This window comes from Petromyzon marinus, chromosome 22, assembly GCF_048934315.1.
Source record: "Petromyzon marinus isolate PM22_M1 ecotype Great Lakes invasive population chromosome 22, UKy_Petmar_22M1.pri1.0, whole genome shotgun sequence".
Lineage (NCBI taxonomy): Eukaryota > Metazoa > Chordata > Hyperoartia > Petromyzontiformes > Petromyzontidae > Petromyzon > Petromyzon marinus.
The window spans coordinates 10,121,453-10,141,571 of NC_133688.1; the positions used below are offsets into that span (position 1 = coordinate 10,121,453).

General features: G+C 45.0%; 1 protein-coding gene across 1 annotated transcript in view; it reads left to right on the plus strand.

Annotated features, from left to right (window-relative positions):
- The window catches only part of CHAT (choline O-acetyltransferase), a 94,468-nt gene that overhangs the window by 67,154 nt on the left and 7,195 nt on the right, over window positions 1–20,119 (plus strand). The window contains exons 9-14 of the mRNA XM_032959092.2: window positions 1,187–1,287; window positions 5,251–5,382; window positions 5,907–6,029; window positions 11,902–12,073; window positions 15,992–16,054; window positions 16,937–17,074. Coding sequence (XP_032814983.1) covers window positions 1,187–1,287; window positions 5,251–5,382; window positions 5,907–6,029; window positions 11,902–12,073; window positions 15,992–16,054; window positions 16,937–17,074 — 729 coding nt within the window. The remainder of the gene's footprint in view (window positions 1–1,186; window positions 1,288–5,250; window positions 5,383–5,906; window positions 6,030–11,901; window positions 12,074–15,991; window positions 16,055–16,936; window positions 17,075–20,119) is intronic.

A 20,119-nucleotide genomic window follows, 5' to 3' on the forward strand; every position in this document is an offset into this window, starting at 1 on the left:
CCCGAGTTCGATTCCCGCTCACGGCCAACGCCAGTGACGAATATCTGGACCGGTCCCGGGCCTCCTCTAGGTCGACTCAGCCTCAAATGAGTACCTGATGCGTTGCGTGTGAACATCGCCACTCGGGGCGTGGTGCTGGCCACCCACCCCCTCGTGTGCGGTGCCGGCATTCATAGGTGCTCGCTAACGGCACTTGCCCCAACAGTCTGTTCAAGGCTATACGGGGTATCTTTGTCTTTTGCCGACAAACGATGCTCCAACTCCTCCTACCCTCGATCAAGTAGGGGCTCCGTTTCAATGTGATGAAAGTGCGTGACTTTCTAGCCGGAATACCACAAGTTTTTATATTACAGCTGTGCGTTGACTCAACCCATCCTGCTGTGCTTGATCGCTACAATGGGTACCACTAACTGGGAAGTGACTGGCAGGACCAGCTTCAGATATCACTTCCCACCGATGTTAGCTCCTGCTGAGGATTGAACCCGGGTGGCCGGGTTCATAAAGCGGCAGTGCGGGAACCGCTGCCCCAACTCTCCATCCCTCGGTGGTGAATGTGCGATGCTGAATCTACTCGCAACAAGCCAGGTTTAAACCCCTGGACGGGTTCAACACGGGAATCGATTGGGTCTCTTAGCGCTGCCTCTCCTGGTTTAACTCGGCCGTAAATGAGTACAGGCGTGGCGTCGTCTCGCTTAACGTGCGAGATACGTTCCGCGAAAATTGCTCGGCAGGCGAACGCGAACGTTTCTGACGACAGACCTTTTCCCTGCCGACTCACATGTTAAAAGCAGAGATGCTGTTTTAGCCCCCAGATCTTCCACTCTTAAACAGCTTTAAAAAATATCAATTACCGGTATATAATTTTAAAATAAAGTAATAAAACGTCAAACTTAACACTTGCCACACATGAAGAACCACAGTTCAAGATCCCCCGTATAGACTATACCTTCTTCCAGGCACATTCAAAATCACTTACACACGCTCTCTCTCCACTCGATCACACAGCCCTCTCACGCTCTCTCTCTCTCTCTCTCGCTCTCTCATACATGCACACATCGTTTGACAAATGATCTGACAGTGACATCTGAGCCTGTTCTGGGCCTCCGCTAGGTCGACTCGCCCTTAAATTGATTTCCACCTGCTTGCAGCATGTGTACATCAGCGCGGGCGTGTGTTTTGTGGGCAGTTCATTGTGGGCCGAGATGGAGCGTGCGGATTGGTCTACGAACACTCGCCGGCGGAGGGCATTGCCGTGGTGCAGTGTGTGGAGCACCTACTCTCCTACATGTGAGTAGCACAACGACCTCTTTCAAACGGGGGGCTATGCGGGATGCGACTGTGCCCCCCCCTCCTAAGACTCGCTTTTACTGAAATAGCTACGGGTGTTTTGAACCAGTATACAATAATACGTAGCCTATAACTATATATCTTATTTTAGTTGCACCCGTGTATTGGGTTTAGAGGAAGACAGTCTCATAGTGACATTATTAATGAAATAAGATTTAAAGGTACAATACTCACAATTAAGTCATCATGCATATTTTTTTCATGCCCATGTCAGTAAAAAAAACCAGTAGCGCTACTAGATTTTAAGCTGTGTATATTTTTCGGAAATATTATTTTTTCATTTGTAACAATGCTTTTTTTAATTCATGGTTAATTGTTGAAATATTTTTTTTTAAATAAAATGTATTAAGATTATTTACTTTCGTAATAGAGGTGTTTAGGTTTGATCGCGTAAATATAAATGTGTCGTTGAACTCGCCACCACCCGACACAGCCAATTAGTAATATTTGTCACGTAAACAAAACACGCCAATTCGTTACTAGTACAGCATTCCGGTGTGCTGGAGAATAAACATTTCAGATACTGAATTTTTAGCGCCGTAAGACCAACCTGTGATCAACTCGCCGTTGAAAAGTCCAGCCAATCTCGTCGCGTCTGGGAAGCTAAGCAGGAGGGAATATGGTTGTTGCTTGGACTGGAGAATGCCATGAGGAATACTGAATGTTGTAAGCTTGGCCTGCAAGGTGACCAGAAGATGACAGTATAAGAATATATATCTTTAATCCATCAGTATGAATCTAAAAAACAAAGTCCTGATAGTGAGTTGTTTCGTGGGTAAACAAAGAATAATTATTGTTCCCTGTGTAAATAAAGCAACCTTTGACTGGTTTTGATATCAATGAGTCTCATCGGCAAGCAAATGATAATATAATCATGAATTATAATAGATGTTTTTTGGTTCGGTCATGCCATGTAACAATCTGATCAAACATTTGTCGTGCACCCCTCCTCCACCCAACACAGCCAAACTTATTATCGCATGGACAATTATTTTAAGCCACCAATTATATACTTTTTATTGTATGCTGAACAGTCATTCTCACTATCAAGCCGTTCACGTCTCTGGGGTTGATGAAATCGTTTCTCCTTTGTAAAAAGGTGAACAGTGGTCATCCTGATGGATATTTTGGTGCCTGTAATTGGAATGTAGAGTTTTCATGACTGGCGCAGGGCTGAGATGGGTGATGATCTCACTTTGAGCAGAGTTACACTGGGTATGTTTTTTGACTTACAGGTCATCAGCTAACAAACATCTTACGACATCGTCAGTTCATCAATTGAAATCACTTCTCATGCTCACGATACATGCATCAAATGAATCTTGTCAGTATTGATTGTTTATAATAAATGCAAATTCGTGGCAATCGAATTGTTTTATGGAACAAGCGAGACAGATTATGTGAATGAGACACGACACATGAGACAGACCAGACAAGAGATGCAGTACAGGACAGGACACGCAAACAAGGCGATTCAAATTAGCCACCTTTGCAAAAGCGGCAAAGAAATACAAACAAAACGCATTTATATACAAGACTGACAGTACATACGAGAGGGTAAAAACAAGACAAACATTGTTGATTGTTGAAATAAACCAGACCCTGATCCGTGGAAATCCATCTGATTGCTGGTGGTCAATGATCATTCATTTCCTACAGCAAAATATGCATTCATATAATCAGCCTCAGGATCCCATGAGATGTTGGACCACCGGTGCCATTTACCTAAAAACTGGGGAAAACACAAGACAGAGCCTGGTCAAAGAGGAGCCTGGAGCCATCCCTTGGTGCCAAACCATCTGTCCCTTATGACCTTTTAACCTCTCGGATGCTGCAGTTGTAAACATTAAAGCTGGCGATCGATGACTGCGTTTGTTGTGAGCTCGGAGTGGGCGCGCGGAGGCAGGCGGGGTGTTGTTCTTCCGCGGGCACGTGCCTTTTGTTCTGCGTCCAAGATTCGATAGCAGATGTTTTATTTATTGTGGCGTGCTCACTGAACTCTTAAGGTGGCATTCTTTGTGATTTACGAAATCTCTGCATGATGCACCAGTGCATTATTTTGCGCGAGTGAATGGCTTCGGGAAGATGATGCCACGTTCACCGCGTCTGACGTCACTTCAATTGACCTCTTATTTGACTCATGGTGGTGCACCCTTGCGAGAACTGTAAAAGCTGCTCATTGCATGCCAGTGGAATTGATGTTTCAAGTATCCGGAGCTTGTTTACATAATAAACAATCACCGGGTGACTGGGCTCAGACCGTTAACTTATTACACATGAGAGCCTGACTTAATCAATCAGTAATAAACAGACAATGTATCATCCGTTACATGTAATCCGTCACTTTATGCAAAAAGAAAACAAGCATTTCGTACCAACTCATCAGCCGCACGGCCTTCTGGGGAGTGCGTAATTTCAGCAGCGTTGTTTCTAAACAAACAAACTCTGGACCGCCTTTTACAGTCATAGTCTCATCAGCAGAGTCAGTCTTGCTCAAATTGACAATGCTGGTGACCTGCCGGTCTTACAGGGCCCTCCGCTTACCATCTAGCGTCAGTTCGACGCGAAATTACGTGACACGTAGTTCAAAATAATTATTTGCGTTGCTATGGAGAATACAAATAACAAATTATGTCATTTGTTATTCATATTCTCTACGTCAATGCTAACGTTTGTTTTGATTTAATCACAGGTGGCTGAAACCTGGATTGGAGCCGATGGAATCATCGGTGCTCGCTCAGTGCTCTAACACTGTGATTAGTGCCATGAACTAATGGGCCACCTCTTAACTAGTTTCTAATTAAGTGGGAAGACACGCAAGAAGGTTGTTTTCTGCTATAAATCAACCTCCGCATTCGTGCCAACATCTGTATCGGTGACAATTGGTATGTTAACCTGGCTTGAAAATTAGTTAGTACCTGGTATACAATGAGTTGATAGGTCAGTTCTACCAGTCACTCATGAATAACTGCAGATGAAAAGTACTGGATACCTTTTTACAGGGAAGTAGATGTTAAAGATGATAGAGCAATATCCACGTGCCTTCGTTGTTCTATGTGATACTATTGCACAAATCCCATTCAGCACTTGACAATTACAATGTAAAGTGTTATCGCATTGTCTTCCATGGCCTAGCGTCTCATATCTCAGTGTCCCATTCTCTGGTGTCGCAGATAGACCAATACATATATCACTATTGTTAAATAACCAGCTAACAGCCCAGTGAGACAAAATGTCTCTTTTTCAGTCATATGGACTTCTTTTAAGTTTCTCAGTGTGCTGCTACTTGTAATCTGTTCCTAGGCGTGGATAATTATTTACTCCTCAGCGGTCTTATGAAATGTCACGATCCAGGGTCACGATTCAATTCAAGAATCATCTTATTTTTTTACACCAAATTTGTGTAATTTGTATTGTCTCATGTGTGCAGTTTTATTCACTCGATTAGCAATACAGTACATAACATTAGCATACCAACAGCACATACTTTACATGAATTAGAAAATAATTAATTGATTCATGTACAGTCAAAGTAAGAATCAATCTTAATTGCTGAATGGATGCATCCATCGTTACATGCATCGAAAGGTCCACCTTGAGATGTGGTTGCACCTCGATGCTACATAGGGATCAGGATTTATATTTATAACGCGCTTGCTTAAATGCCTAATAATCACATCTCATCTCAACCGTTCCAATGCTCTGCTGCACTTTAGCCAAGGGGACTCCACAGTGGCAGCTTTCACTGTGCAGCACAAGGTGTAACATAGCACCGGCCTGCCAACAGACACGATTCTGCAAGTAGGGGGTGGTTTTGCCATGTGAGCGATGTTATGTATTTTTTAACCATTGTATGTAGATCACGGTCGCGATTGATGACGTTGTGTGCCACCGCGTTCGCAGCAAGGACACGTCCCAGAGGAAGCTGCTGCGCGCCGACTCGGTGTGTGAGCTGCCGGCCCCGCGGCGCCTGCGCTGGAAGCTCAGCCCCGAGATTCACGAGCACTTGGCGTTCGCGGCACGGAACCTCGACTCGTGAGCCAACAACATCAAACAGAAAAACGACGGCCGTTCGCCGTCGAGCGGCCGTGACGATTGTGCCGCGCTAGGTGCACTTTGAGGCCGCTACGTGAAGCGTCGAAGGCCCGCTGGCAGGAGGTCACAGAATCTGAATATTCAGACTGGAGGAATTCGATGAGCTAACGAAGCTCTTTATTCGCAGATGTCCAGTAGGGACGGGTAAGAACGTTAAAGCGACAAACTATAAAAAAAAAACCACGACAGTTGTACAAAGTATAGGGATAGGAAAACAAATCATGCAAAAACATACAGATGACACTAAAGCATCCCCATCCTACCAGACAAAGCCCACTGAGATATTGACTTGTGTTTCAGAAGCGATCCGGCCACACGATAGCTCAACCAAGTGGCTAATCGCATGCAAATGTATCGCAGCAATATCATCTAAACAATCGCAAAGCATGTGCGTAATGCCGGTCGCACAACCGCTGTAGGACACGGAGGGGAGTGAGTGCCGTGCCGTGCGTGCCTCCCCGCAGGGTGGTGGAAAATCTCGACCTCCTCATCGACCGCTTTTCGGGCTACGGGAAGGAGTTCATCAAGCAGCAGCGCATGAGCCCCGACGCCTACGTGCAGGTGGCCCTTCAGCTCGCGCACTACAAGTGGGTGGCACACACACACACACGCACGCGCGCGCACGCGCGCACCGTGTGCTCACTTGCATTGTGGTCGGTGTCTCTTAATCGATGACGATGATAACAATCGCAGCGTTACGGTGGAAGAAGGGCCCGCTCCACACGGTTTTGTCAGCCGTGGGGATTATTGAAGCATAGTTCATCCACCTTGGTCAGTGCGGGTCGGCAAAGTTGGCGGTTGTCCAGGGCCAGTTCAGATGCAATTCACCACTGATGCTGGCCACGGCCGGACATCGAACTCAGGTCTGTGGGGTTTACTCCGCAGTGCGTTAGGCACTGCGTCACTGCTCAAACCCCTGAGCGGGGAAACACTTTGGAGTTTTTTATTCCACTCTAAAGCTTGATATATTTTCTTGCAAAGGAAAATTGATTATGTTGTGTCAGTGTATAAAATTAATTGCTGTTAATAAGCAGCTATGCGTGCTGAGAAGGCACAACAAGAGTGATTAGATGCCATGTGCCACTAATGTGCCAGGCTGGGAATTTCAACCAGATTGAGTGGACCCTTCTGCAGTGCGTCACACCACTGCATCACCGCTCTAAACAAATATACGCATTATAATAATTATGAATGCAATGCAAATATTTGCCCTTTGTCAATCCGCTGCCACTCCACGTCAATCAGTCATGGGATTTGTTGACTGTCGCGACCGATGCAAGAGCAGGATATGGGTGGAAATAACCCAGATACTCAACAGCCCCGTGAAATGTAAATAGTGGCCCATTGCTGAATAGCCCATTAGAGCCCATTCAAAGGCTAAGAACTAAAATAAAGACCTGGAACAAAGGCAGGAGATTAAGACGGCGGTGGTTGGGGGGGGAGAGCGATAAAGAAGAGAGGCGTGAACGAGGAGGGGAGAGAGGGTGGCTCTGGAGCGAGAGGAGGAGAGACGAAGGAGGCCTGGGGGAGTGAGGGTGGCTGCTGCGCTTTCGAGGAGCACGGCTGGTGGAGAGGGGGGAAGGGGCCACGTTGAGACAGCGGAGGCGAGGCCGCGGTCGTGGGTTCATAATATTAAGATTATTCAACAGCATGTTTTGTGCACCTCCTAAGACGCGTCACGCACACCGCGCTCAGATGAGATAACGTTTATTGGTTTCGGAATTTAACCGCAAACGATGATGAAATACGCAAGTGTGAAAAAGTACTGGAAACGGATTTGAGGATTGTAACAGTTTCATAACATTACTCGACTTCAGTCTGCTGATCCGTGATGGTTGGTGAAGGGGCTACCCAGGGCATAATCAGATATCACTCGCCAGAGCAGGCAATTGAACCCAGATCGTAGCACAGTGCAAGAACCACTGCAACCACCGTTCCACCAAATAATAACAACTGCCTTTCACCACTATGTGACGGTGATGTCGCCACATCACTTGTGTCAGGCTAGGTGCACTTTGAGGTCACAAAGTGTTGAAGGCTCGCTGGCAGGAGGTCACAGGACTGACCCAGTTGTTATGGATTGACTGACTGACATGACTGGTAGACCACCTGTACTTTATCCACCTGGCGCTCCGCATTGTGAGCGTCGCTCCTCTGCCAAACATTGTTGCTGGAGGGCAACTGCCCCCAACTGCCCAGTAGCGTCCTTCACCAGCCTCCTCCACTGGATAAATACCCACATGCACAGTACGTGCATGCCTGCACATCACATGTCCATACACTTAGCAGCTCCACCGAACATTTCCTCGCCAAAAAAACTCGCACACGCCCACACATCAGAGTTGTGGAAGGAAACGGCTGACGTGCAAAATCGATTCTTCTCTTGTCGTGTAGTGCTTGGTAAAGTCAATTGCATTAAATAAAGAAGGAAAATCAAAGTGAAAAAAGCTATTAAAAAATAACACCTCTGTTGTCAAAGGCACTGCCAAAATGTTAAATCTTATTAGCGAACAGTATTTTTTTTTATTTAAAGCTTTCGTGACCGCAGGGATTCATATTCTTGGTTCTTTCGGTAAAGTCACGTAGAAGGGAAACAACAAAACAATAAAAAAATATAAAACAATACAATTCTCACGACGTTTCGACTGCAACACAAGCAATCATCATCAGGTGTGAAAACCACAGCAAGAAAATGTCTTGTTTCCCTTCTACGTGACTTTACCGAAAGAACCAAGAATATGAACAGTATTTTGTTGTTGTTTTGGTGTATTATATGACGCCGTTCAGAGTGAAATCAAATGGGCATAGTTGAGTCCAAGCGTCTCCATGCTCCACCGACCGTGGGACGGTTCCCATCGCTGTCGGCATTCCTGTGCCGGTGGTGGGACCGGCCTCTCCAAACAGCCACGGTGCATTATTTTTATTGTTACAAAATGCGAGCTCGTTACAGCGCGTTGCATAGCTCACTCACCCAGGCGACGCAGTTCACAGAAATGATCCCAACGCAACTGAACCATTTAAGAGAAGGGGAAAGGTGAAGGATAGGCCACTGCATTTTTTTTTATTCCAGAGGGATGAGTTAACCCTTGAACTCGTGACGATCTTCATTCGTGATCTTCCTCGGTGAGTTTGTGCTTTGACCACAGCGCCGGACGGTTCGTTAGACACCACACTCGGCCAGTTCTAAGAGAGCGTAATGAACCGCGGTGGCGAGATGTTATCTACCTTGCCCGGTATACAGGAACACGTGGGTTCGATCCCGAACCTGACGCCTGCTATATATTTGGAGTTTGCATTTCTCGCTCTCTCTCTGTGGTCTTGTGGATTTTTCTCCGGGGTCCTCCGATTTTTCCCTTCATATTTAGAATCAACGTCACATGTTTAGACTTTATAGTGTGTGGCTGCGCTATATGTCCATGTGATAAGCCATTTTGTTGAGCTATCATTTGTGGCCAGGTCGCTTCTGTAAAAGAGCTATGCAGCTCAATGGGCCTTACCTGCTAAAATAATAAAAAAAACAGTTCATAGTTTATAGGTCCACTTTGTATGGATGTGACAGTTTGACACCTGGTATGGTAATATTCTCGGAATTTATTAAACTAAACAAAAGGTGCTGCTAAGTGGACTTGAAAGGCTCTTTTTATGGTATCATCGTATGCAATAGTAGGCCATTGTGTGTCAGTGCCTTAGCCCAAATCTGGAATATGAAAGCATCTGCACTCTTCTATGGTAAAATAACAGCTGTCCTTGGGATATGATGGGATTAAATATTTAATGAAGCTTACTAGAACTTGCACCTAGTCAAACAAAGAGCAATGCTTCTAGCAATAAAAGTCCTATATGGGTAGAGAACCTATATAGATGTCAAAATATTGTCAGATCGATCATCCTCTGAATGAGCCATCTTAGGTAACAACTGACATTCATCCTGGCTACGTCCGATATAAGTGGTGAGTAGAATCTGACCCAGTCATGGCCCTTCCCTAGGTTAACACAGACTTCAATCAAGAGGCCTAGCTGATGTCATTGTTCTAAGCACTGGGAAGACAAATGTGACCGAACGTGTTGCTGGCAACATCACCCCCTTCGCGTGTCGTGCCGGCCTTCATAGGTGCTCGCTAACAGCACTTGCTCCAACAGTATCTTCAGGCTTTACGGAGGATCTTGGTCTTGGAGCTACGCACCTATGAACCTGACCCCCCGAGTTCGATTCCCGCTCACGGCCAAAACCAGTGACGATTATTTGAACCGGTCCTGGGCCACCCCTAGGTCGACTCAGCCTCAAATGAGTAGCTGCTGCAGCGTGCAAACATCGCCACCAGGGAGACAAAGGCGGCCTGACGTGGTGCTGGTCACCAACCCCCTCGTGTCCCGTGCCGGCCTTAAAAGGTGCTCACTAACAACACTTGCTGAGTTTTTTTTATCTTTGGAGTATGGAAGGGAATGTGCGAGTGTGCACATGAGTAGTGGGTGTGTACATGAGTAGTGTGTGTGTGTGTACATGAGTAGTGTGTGTGTGTCCATGAGTAGTGGGTGTAGGTGTGTACATGAGTAGTGGGTGTGTACATGAGTAGTGTGTGTGTGTACATGAGTAGTGTGTGTGTGTCCATGAGTAGTGGGTGTAGGTGTGTACATGAGTAGTGGGTGTGTGTGTGTACATGAGTAGTGGGTGTGTGTGTACGTGTGTAATGGGCGTGTGTGATGTGTAAACATCGCCACTCGGGAGACTATGGACGCGGTGTTTGGTCACCCACCCCCTCGTGTGCTCTCTAAGAACACTTGTCCCCAAAAGTCTGTTAATGCTATACTTGGGATCTTAGTCTATGTCTGAACACTGTGATTGGCTTACATCTTCACAAACAAATTTGAATTAAAGCTTTCGTGACTGCAGGAATTAATATTCTTCTGGTCTTTCGGTAAATTCACGCCACTTGTGTGTTGCGATCGAAACGTCGTAGTTTTTTTTGTTATTTTCTTTGAACCTATCTACGTAAATTTACCGAAAGACCCAAATAATATATTCACAAACCTCCACTATACAACATAGTGAAGTAGAATAAAAGCAATTCATTTCGACTGACTTAGCCTTTGTCCAGGAGTGCATAGACAAAAGGATGATTATTACACGAGTTTATTATATTTGTCCCGTCACACAGAAGCGCAATAGATGGTATCTATGTCTCGACAGTCTTTATTCTCGTGTTATACAAGGGCTGTTCTTCAAGTGCATCTCTTGTGTCAGCAGTTTACGTCTCTTACCTTAATTCTCCTGGCAATCTGTGCATTTATAAACAGCTTGTGTCGCGATTCAAGTCTGCCTTCTCTTATACATGACCAGTTTGAAATGAGGCAGCCCCCTATCATTTAAACCATCTCTTATCCCTACTGGCTCAGTGTTCTGACACAGACGTCAGCATCTGGCCCCTTCATTCAAATGTTGCTGTCATCATTCGTGCCTATCTGTAGAGATGTTCATTCTCTGGACATAAGTCTGCCATATCATATCGATGAATGGACGACAAATGTGGGGCTTGTGCATTTATATATCCATGTATACATGTATCCATGTATACATGCGTGTCGAGTTTCGCCAAGGAGCAAAAACCGTCTCGCAAACTCCGGTCATCCTCGCAGCGGCTTTTGTGCTGGCCATCCAACAAAGACGGTCACCGCATCGCGCGCTTTTAGATGTGCTTCCGCGGCCGTCTGGAACGCTCTTCCTTCCGATATTAGAAAGCGACTGGAGCTATGCACTTTTAAATCGCGATTGAAAACGAATTTCTTGAGGACTGATTTTCGTTGTTTAGTTTGTTGTTCTTCCCCCGCAACTCCGATTGGCACGGTTGGCTACGTACGGTGCGAAAGAAGTTCAACGTACATACATGGAGGAATGAAAATAATTTAACGTATTGCTCATGATATCTTTTGTACTATCAATCACAGTGTTCAAATACGCATTGAAAGTCAAAGTGTCTTCCTTATCAATAAAATAACGGTTTTTTTTCTCTTCACGTGTAAACTCTGAGAGGTATTCAGTTTGAGGTCCGAGAGCGAATTATTGTGCATCATGGAAGACATGCGGTGAGCCACACCAATATCCACAAAGCCTAAACAATTCGTTAAATAATTATCAAGTTTAAACACGATGCAAAAAAACTACTATTCGTGGATTTTGATGTCACAAATGTAATCGTAGTTATTTATTTTAGAAATGTTTTTTGTCTGTCTAAAGTTTATAACTGGCCACTCTTTCAACTGGTGATCTGCTAGGGCAAATATGTTCGGCATACATGTCGTTTAACATGAGGAAGCTGCCCGAAATTTAACCCAGGCGCTCATCCGGATGCCAGCACGGCACTCTCGCGCGCTCATCAGCTCTCTCCCTGCCACAGTGTTTCTCGGTCGCACCTCCTCAAGGTCTCTCTGCCCGCTACCCCGCCACCCGCCCTTCCTCTGCAGGTGCCACGGGCGGCTGGTATCGACGTACGAGAGCGCCTCCTTGCGCCGCTTCCAGCAGGGCCGCGTCGACAACATTCGCTCGGCCACGAGGGAGGCCTGGGATTTTGTGCGAGCCATGGGCAGGTCCTCGGCGAGCCTCGGCAAGGCTGGGGCGGCAGCAGCCGGCGTGTCCGTGAGTGAACGGTGGAGAAGGGGGAGTCTGCCGAAAAGTCGAGATTTTCATTTTCTTTCCGATATTGCTGTTGTTGGTGTTGTTGTTTTGAGCCTGTACATTTTCACTGCTGGCCAAACGTATCTCTCATTTTATTCAATCACTTCATTTCTTTCGTAAAAAAAACGTGTTCAGTCGTGGCCTCCGAATAATTTGACGTCTTCTCACCATCTCTCCTGCCGTCTTATTATGATTAATTGAGCGCTATAATCACAGTGGCGGGTACTTGGCCAGACGCCACACTCAGCTAATTCTGAACTGGAGTCTCATGATGACCCAGTGCAGTGTTTCTCAAACTTCTTTGGCCCAAAGACCACTCAACCGATGCAAACACTTCCGCGGACCACCCAACCCCCACACCCCTGGTGACGAACCGCGTTCATTTCTCTCTCAATACCACTCATATTAAATTGTTCATATTAATGGAACATAAAAAAAACTTTTCTTTTTAAACGCAACTAACTTTTTTTTGTTAAGGCATCTAGATCTTAGGGTTAGGGTAGTTCAATCAGGGCAAGTTTACCTTCATTTTTAAAAAAATGAATTCTCGTGAGTTAAATTTTTATTAATTTCCGAAATGAAAGGTATCACAAACATTGCCATTATTTGCGGACCAACCTGCATTTGCATCACCTGGAGGACTGTCGCAGACCAACTGATGGTCCCGGGGACCACACTTTGAGAACCACTGACCTAGGATAACGATTGATGTTCTGCCTCCAATTTTAGTTGGTCATGTCTCTCGACTTCCCATAACGCGGTCTGATTTTCTATTTAACGAGTCAAATCCTCTCCTCCCCCCACCCCCCGGCTAAGATTTGAGCTCGCACGCCTTCTGATGGCGAGTCAGCCGCTGAAAACCGCGCAGTGTCCCATCGGGCCACAAAGGGGGTCGTTACAAGACAGGGCCAGATTAAAGCTTTCGTAAGCGCTTCTGTTTCATAGGCCTTGACTGCAGTGCCAGATTAAGCTAGTGCGGGGCCTTTAGCATATGTTATGATGGGGCCTTAAATAAAAACACACGTAAATATTAAAACACACATTTTTAGTTTGCTTCGTAAAGTAATTGTATTTTTTCATTTGCTATACAGCCAGATAATACGACAAATCGTTAACCTTAAACACCCAGTCGTTCATAAAAGTTAAAGGCGGTATAGAACTATAGTAATAGAGCAAGTGCAGAATAACAGAACCGGAATTGAAAGCTTGAAAGCATTTAGCGCGGGGCCCTTGAAAGTGCGGGGCCCGTAGCATTATGTAGCTACTTGTACTACGAGGATAAACCGCCACTGCCTGAGTGATAATAACCCTACAGTTGGTACCACTGCTGCCCCATGTTACCACTACCGCAGCTGTCACTCGCTTGTTTCACGCGGACTTCGTCCAGCCGCTGGATAGATGTTGTTCATTATTTAGTTGTTCATTATTTAGTCCGTGCCCTCGTTCGGTGGGAACGCGCTGTGTGCCGCACATAAGCAGATTTCATTTGAAACGCTGTGCCCATCCTTGCTATATAAATAAATACATTTATTCAGGAAGATATAATTGGGTACATTTTTTTTATCATACAAGTAAAATAAGACGTGGTCAAAGTTTTTTTTTTCGTAGACCCTTTTGTTTTCGTGGGCACTGTGCCTATTGGATAGCACGTCTCTGTTATAAGATTGTTCACACACACACACGAATAACTGTGAACAACCAAACCAATAATATATATCCATTATCATTTACATGAATACATTCACCCCCACACCGCCGATTGTCTTCGCACCTGATTGGCTCACAAGCGACGACCGTCACATCTATCCCTCTGTTTAAGACCGAAACAGGAGGATGTATGATGATGATGATGGTTGTGATTACTGGCGAAATGTCGTACTCGAATTGTAAATGTTGTGTGTTTACACTCCAACACACAACCGGTGTGCTGAATGAGTGACGAATTGACACGTTTTGTTTACGTGACAAACCTTACTAATTGGCTGTGTCGGGTGGTGGCGGGTTTAACGACACATTTATATTCACGCGATCACCCCCCCCCCCCCCCAAAAAAAAAATCCCCCCTCTACTATGGATATCGGTCGCAACAGCCTACGCGTTAAACTGACGCACACATATATAGCGACAACAAAAAATCACTCAAAAAGCGACATATAGCGTGACCTTCTGATGAAAATGACCCCGTCTGTACCGGGGGGAGGAGGGGGGGGGGGGTCACATCGGTGTCTCGCGCAGTCTCTTAATAGCACGGCGTATGACGTTAAGTGAAAAAAACGGAGGGCTCGTGGTGGGGGGTGAAGGACTCCTCCTGCTGCAATGAAATTGCCAAGCTCCCGGTCTGCGCATAATGGTGCCTCGTTGACTGTGGCCCGTAATACTGTGACTTGGGAAGTGGGGAATATGGTGGATCAGGCGGGGATGACAGCCTTCATTTTGTGCAAGATGGCACTCATCGTCTGGATAATCAGATCTCTCAAGGGTGTGTCTGACCCCAGTGTAAAGGGAAAATCATTTTTACATACACTGGCATTACAATAAGAAGAAGGAAAAATAACTCCACTTATTAAAGTTGAAATCTATTCGTATATGACTTGCTGTTGACCCAAACAGTTTTTTTTCTGTATCTGCGATCGCTGCTGTCATGCGATGGTGATTTAAGCCTTGTGTTAGAGTTTGTTCCTGATTAAAACTGTCTGTGACGGGACATAATCCATCACACGGAGCTCATTTCACGTGCCAACTAATTTTTTGCATCTAAAATGTAATCATAAAAAAGTAATGATTTCTTTATTGAAAGGATGTCTACATGTTCGACCTCCACATTAATTTTCAAAATAACTTGTCCGAGTAAATTACAACTTTTCAAGTTAAGAAAGTTAATTATAAACGTGGTATAACGCATGTTCAGAGTGTTCTCCACTAACATATGGGTTTTTCCAAGCATGCTGGTGTTCTCTCAAATGAAGGATGATATTTCTGCGTGGCATAGCAGTTACAGTTACCAACAGAGTGGTAACTATTACAAAAACAAGTACCGTGAAAAGTAAAAATTTGTCCTATGCATATTCAAGCCCCTGCCATGAGAATGTGGAATTTTTTTGCCACTGATCAGAACCATTATCTGATCAGGGCACTGCCCCATACTTAACAGGCGATGATTATACTTTAACCACTAAAATTGATTTCACTTCTATAGCCTCGCAGGTGTGGGTTTCGTCCAAATATTAATTTTATCCCACACCTCCCTGAGGAACTGAACCAAATATTTTGAGCACGACCCTCCTGGGAGTCTCTCTTATCGGGGTGAGGCTTTCTTGGTTTCCGAAAAAAAATGTAAAGAAATAACTCAACAGTCCAATGATTTCTCCATACCCCCTACGACTTCACTGCAAATTATTACATTGAGGAAACAGCTGCGTGGGTCAAGAGTGCTTTGTCATATGAGCACGAAAGCGTGCGAACTACCTATGAAAAGGCACCAACAAAAAAACCCCATAAAACCCTGTGTAATTTCCCAAATACATGCGACCTTCTTGCCCCCTCTGCCTCTCCCTCCCTCGTGTAAGAATTCAGGGCTCTTTAACTCGTATCAAATAAGGCCAACGATTGGAAATAGGATCTTACCCTGGAGCAAACGCCAGGTAGAACATTTCTTATATTTACAAAAAAATATACAGTCCAGGAAAGGCGTTTAATCATTTCTCAACGCCAAGCCTAGCTTGCCCCCAATATCTGCCTTTTCCTCCTCGCTCGCCTTAAGTCTCATTTTTGATCCAGTGTAACCCCTCCACTGCCTACTCCCTCCTCACTGCCACTTTGTTCAGCTTTTCATAATGGGACTTCTCCTCTCCCCTTGTGACCACAATTTCCCCCGTTCAGGATGCTGAGAGAATGGAGCTCCTGTGGAAGGCAATACAGGCACAGACGGATTACACCATACTTGTGAGTGATTATATCCCGTATGTGTGTATGTGCATATATATACACAAATATCTTATTGGCTATAACAAAATCACAAATGAATGCACCCGATCAACGTACAATCTCGGACATTCGGCAGGATTGAGTCTGGATGGTGTTTGGATGGGTGAGCAAAATGAGCAAAAGATAGGTGCAATAGGCATTGTGGGCAGAATAGGGCAGTACAGCAAAATACTTTACATTTTCACCCCGAAAGCCGTTGCTGGATTAGGCTATTTTTAAGTACAGCAATTGTTTTCATGTTTTAAAACGTTCTGTCGTGTAGATGTAACAATAACATGACCCCAATGGTTAAACCATGTGAGGGGATGTGACAGCGCACATCTCGTTTCCGTGTTAACCCATTGTTGACCCCCTCTGAGCGTGTAACACGGTTAGAGAAGGGAGCGCTCAGGCCCACTTAGGGAACCAGGCACACAAAGTGGATTCGCCAATGGGTACAGACGGCTCTGGCTTAAAACTCCGGGCTGGTCCGGTGCCGGCACTGGTTACAGTGGTCACGGAAATGAGAGGTTGTGTCGGTGCGTCAGAGGCTCATATAATTGCAGGAACAGATGGATTAAAGAGCATACGCACGTTAAATATGTGACATTGGCTGTTAAGAATAGCAAGGGGGTTTGAGTAGGACATGTCACCAGAAGGGATGATGACCGGTGGTTGAGACTAATGATGGAATTGCAGCCAAGGGGGTGTGCACCGCGTGGATGTAGCAATGAAATCGGCTCGTATGCAGAGGTAAAATGTTACATCGTGGGGCAGCGAGAGATAGCGAGGGCTTTGGGAAGTCTTCATTCAGCAGTTTGTTGATCGCGGATGATGATGATGATGATGTTGTTGTCGCAGGCTATAACAGGAATGGCCATTGACTGTCACATGTTGGGGCTACGGGAGATTGCGCGGGAGCTGGACCACGATCTCCCCGAGGTTTTTAAGGACATCACCTACGTCCAAAGCAACCTCTTTGCTCTGTCCACCAGTCAGGTGTGTGCTTCCCCTCCTCACTGCATCACTATGTGTTATTGATTGATTTGTTCGTAAATGCGGGTGCAGGTTCGGGATTTGGTTTCACACTGTCGGAGCTATAAAGTGAAGTCAAAGTGAATTATTGTCTGTGCACCTCAATGAGCGCCAAAGTGGCGAGATGTTAGCTACCTCGCCTGGTATACAGGAGGTCGTGGGTTATATCCCGACCCTGACGCCTGCTGCTGCTGTATATTTGGAGATTGCGTGTCTCTCTCTCATCATCATCACGGTGGCTAGGAGATGTTAACTACCTCACTTGGTCTACAAGAGGTCGTGGGTTATATCCCGACTCTGACGCCTGCTGCTGCTGTATATTTGGAGTTTGCGTGTCTCTCTCTCATCATCATCACGGTGGCTAGGAGATGTTAACTACCTCACTTGGTATACAAGAGGTCGTGGGTTATATCCCGACTCTGACGCCTGCTGCTGCTGTATATTTGGAGTTTGCGTGTCTCTCTCTCATCATCATCACGGTGGCTAGGAGATGTATGTTAACTACCTCACCTGGTCTACAAGAGGTCGTGGGTTTTATCCCGACTCTGACGCCTGCTGCTGCTGTATATTTGGAGTTCTCTCCCTATGGTCGCGTGGAATTTTCTCCGGGTCCTCTGGTTTTTCCTTCTACATTTAGAATCATCTTGCGTTTAGAATATAATTTGTGATGGCCAGGTCGCTTCTCAAAAAGAGCTATATAGCTCAGTGGCCCTTCCCTGGTAAAATACAATTCGGGCAATTTGGTTTTTAGTTATCTCACAGGCTAACTCAAAAGTGGAAATTACACTTTCCAACGGTAAAGGATAATCCCTTCAAAAGGACATCAACTGAAGGACACTTACCGTTAAACTACAAATAATTAAAGTTACAATTGAATTATTGGTTAAATGTTTTAAGTTGATGCTTACGTTTTACTGATTTGTTACATTTATAGGGTCAGCATTAATTGATGTGCTAAATGAATATATTTTTATTTTATTTTTATTGTTTCCCTTCTACTTGACTTTACCGAAAGAACCAAGAATAATAATTACGTTGTTACATTTATGTCAACAAACAAGACACATAATAGGAGAGACAATGAAAATCAGATGGTAAACATGAGGCAATAAAGAATCACTGGGGGAGAGTGAATCGACACTTGTCCGGTGTTGGCCTTCTACAAAACGAGACTAGCTTTACCGTGGAGGAACATTAGGCTGCGCCGCCGAGCTGATTTCAAAGTACGATAGGGATCAGGGATGAGGGTCGTGGGCCACAATTCACCTCTTGCCAGATTCACCTTGTAAATTTTACCCCCCGTGCTCTAAGAATTTGACAAAAAGGAAAGTACACATATAAGTACGGTTCACGTTGGGGAGGAATCCCGTGTCAAAGGGCAACTACAGTAGTCAGAATGTCAATCAGTGTAGCCCCATGAAGACAGGGCAGTGTGATCCTAAGTCAGTGATACAAATTCCACGTTGCCACAGTTGGGACCAGTTTGCCCATCGCACGACCACATTGTTAAGATTAAAGTTACAGTTGAATTATTGGTTAAATGTTCTAAGTTGATGCTTACGTTTTACTGATTTGTTACATTTATAGGGTCAGCATTAATTGATGTGTTAAATTAATATATTGCTGTATGGCTTAGCCCTGTATAGGTTTTGCATTGAATCATTTGTTAAAGGCATAGAGGGAGGGGTTAACCATGTGTTCAAGGTATATCGTTAGGGTTTCACCCTGTGCTTAAGATATAGTGTTAGGATTGAGATTAAGCCCTTAAAAAATACACTTAGAATGAAGAGCTGTGGTGAGTCCTTCCTTAATTAATGGAGCAAGCTACAGGACACATCTAAACCAGGTTTTAGAGCTAAAAATACGATACTGGGTTAAGTTCCATTTTAAACAAACATTATTGGGATCAGTGCCTGCTTTAAATATAAATGCTTGTTGTTGGGGGTTAAATCGGACGTTGAAGAAAACACATTCAGATCATCGATGTGGGCCTAATTGAATCGATTCATTCTCTGAGCACCTTCCCGCGTGCGTGTGGGTGGAGCGAGTGGCAGCGGTGCAACACGCGCGACTCCGTGTTATCGATGACACAGCCGAGATCAATAATCTATTACACGGCATGGGGAACCCCAGTCGGGGGCCGATGGCGATCATCCAGAGCTGAGCAGCATCAAGAGGGACCCATGCCATTCACCACTGCACCTGTGTTAATTGAATTTTAATTGGCTCCTTAATCATTCTCAGCCCATCCTAAATCATTTCTGCCTTACAGTCGGCAAAATAATTGCCACGTGTGCAAATCGGATTTCTTTTTTTTACAATTTTTTTTTACAATATTATGCTGTTAATTGCACGCTGGGAAAATGCGCAGGTTTTTTTACGTTCGAAGTTTTGGCGTTTTCAATTAAATTCACGTCGCCAGATTTCGGCGCTGTGATCAGCTGGGCCACCTGCGATACCACCGGCAATTATTTGTCACCTGACCCTCAAGATTTGCCCAGATTGCCAGTGACATCGCTGTCACGTGACTCTTGTAACATTTGTTAAAACAAAAATAACGAAACTATTTTTTGTTATTTTGCCAGGTAAGGCCTTACTGAGCAATATAGCTCTTTTTCAGAAGCGACTTGGCCACAAAGGATAGCTCAACGAAGTTTGCTTGTCACGTGGAACTTTATAGCAGCCACAAACTCTAAATGAACGTTTCTAAATGTGGAGACAAAAACCGGAGGACCCGGAGAAAAATCCATGCCACCACGGGGAGATCATGCACACTCCAAATATACGGTGTCAGGGTCGGGATGGAACCCACAACCTCCTGTATACCAGGCGAGGTAGTTAACATTTGACCACCGTGAGGCCCCCTTGAATCTACATGGTAACATCTACATATTACCATGTATATCCTTATACTTACAGCGAAAAACGTGTGTTGTAACCGTTTTCATGTCGTTGTTCAAATATACTTTTTGCTTTGCAAAGAATTCCACACATGTATCAATGCAAAGG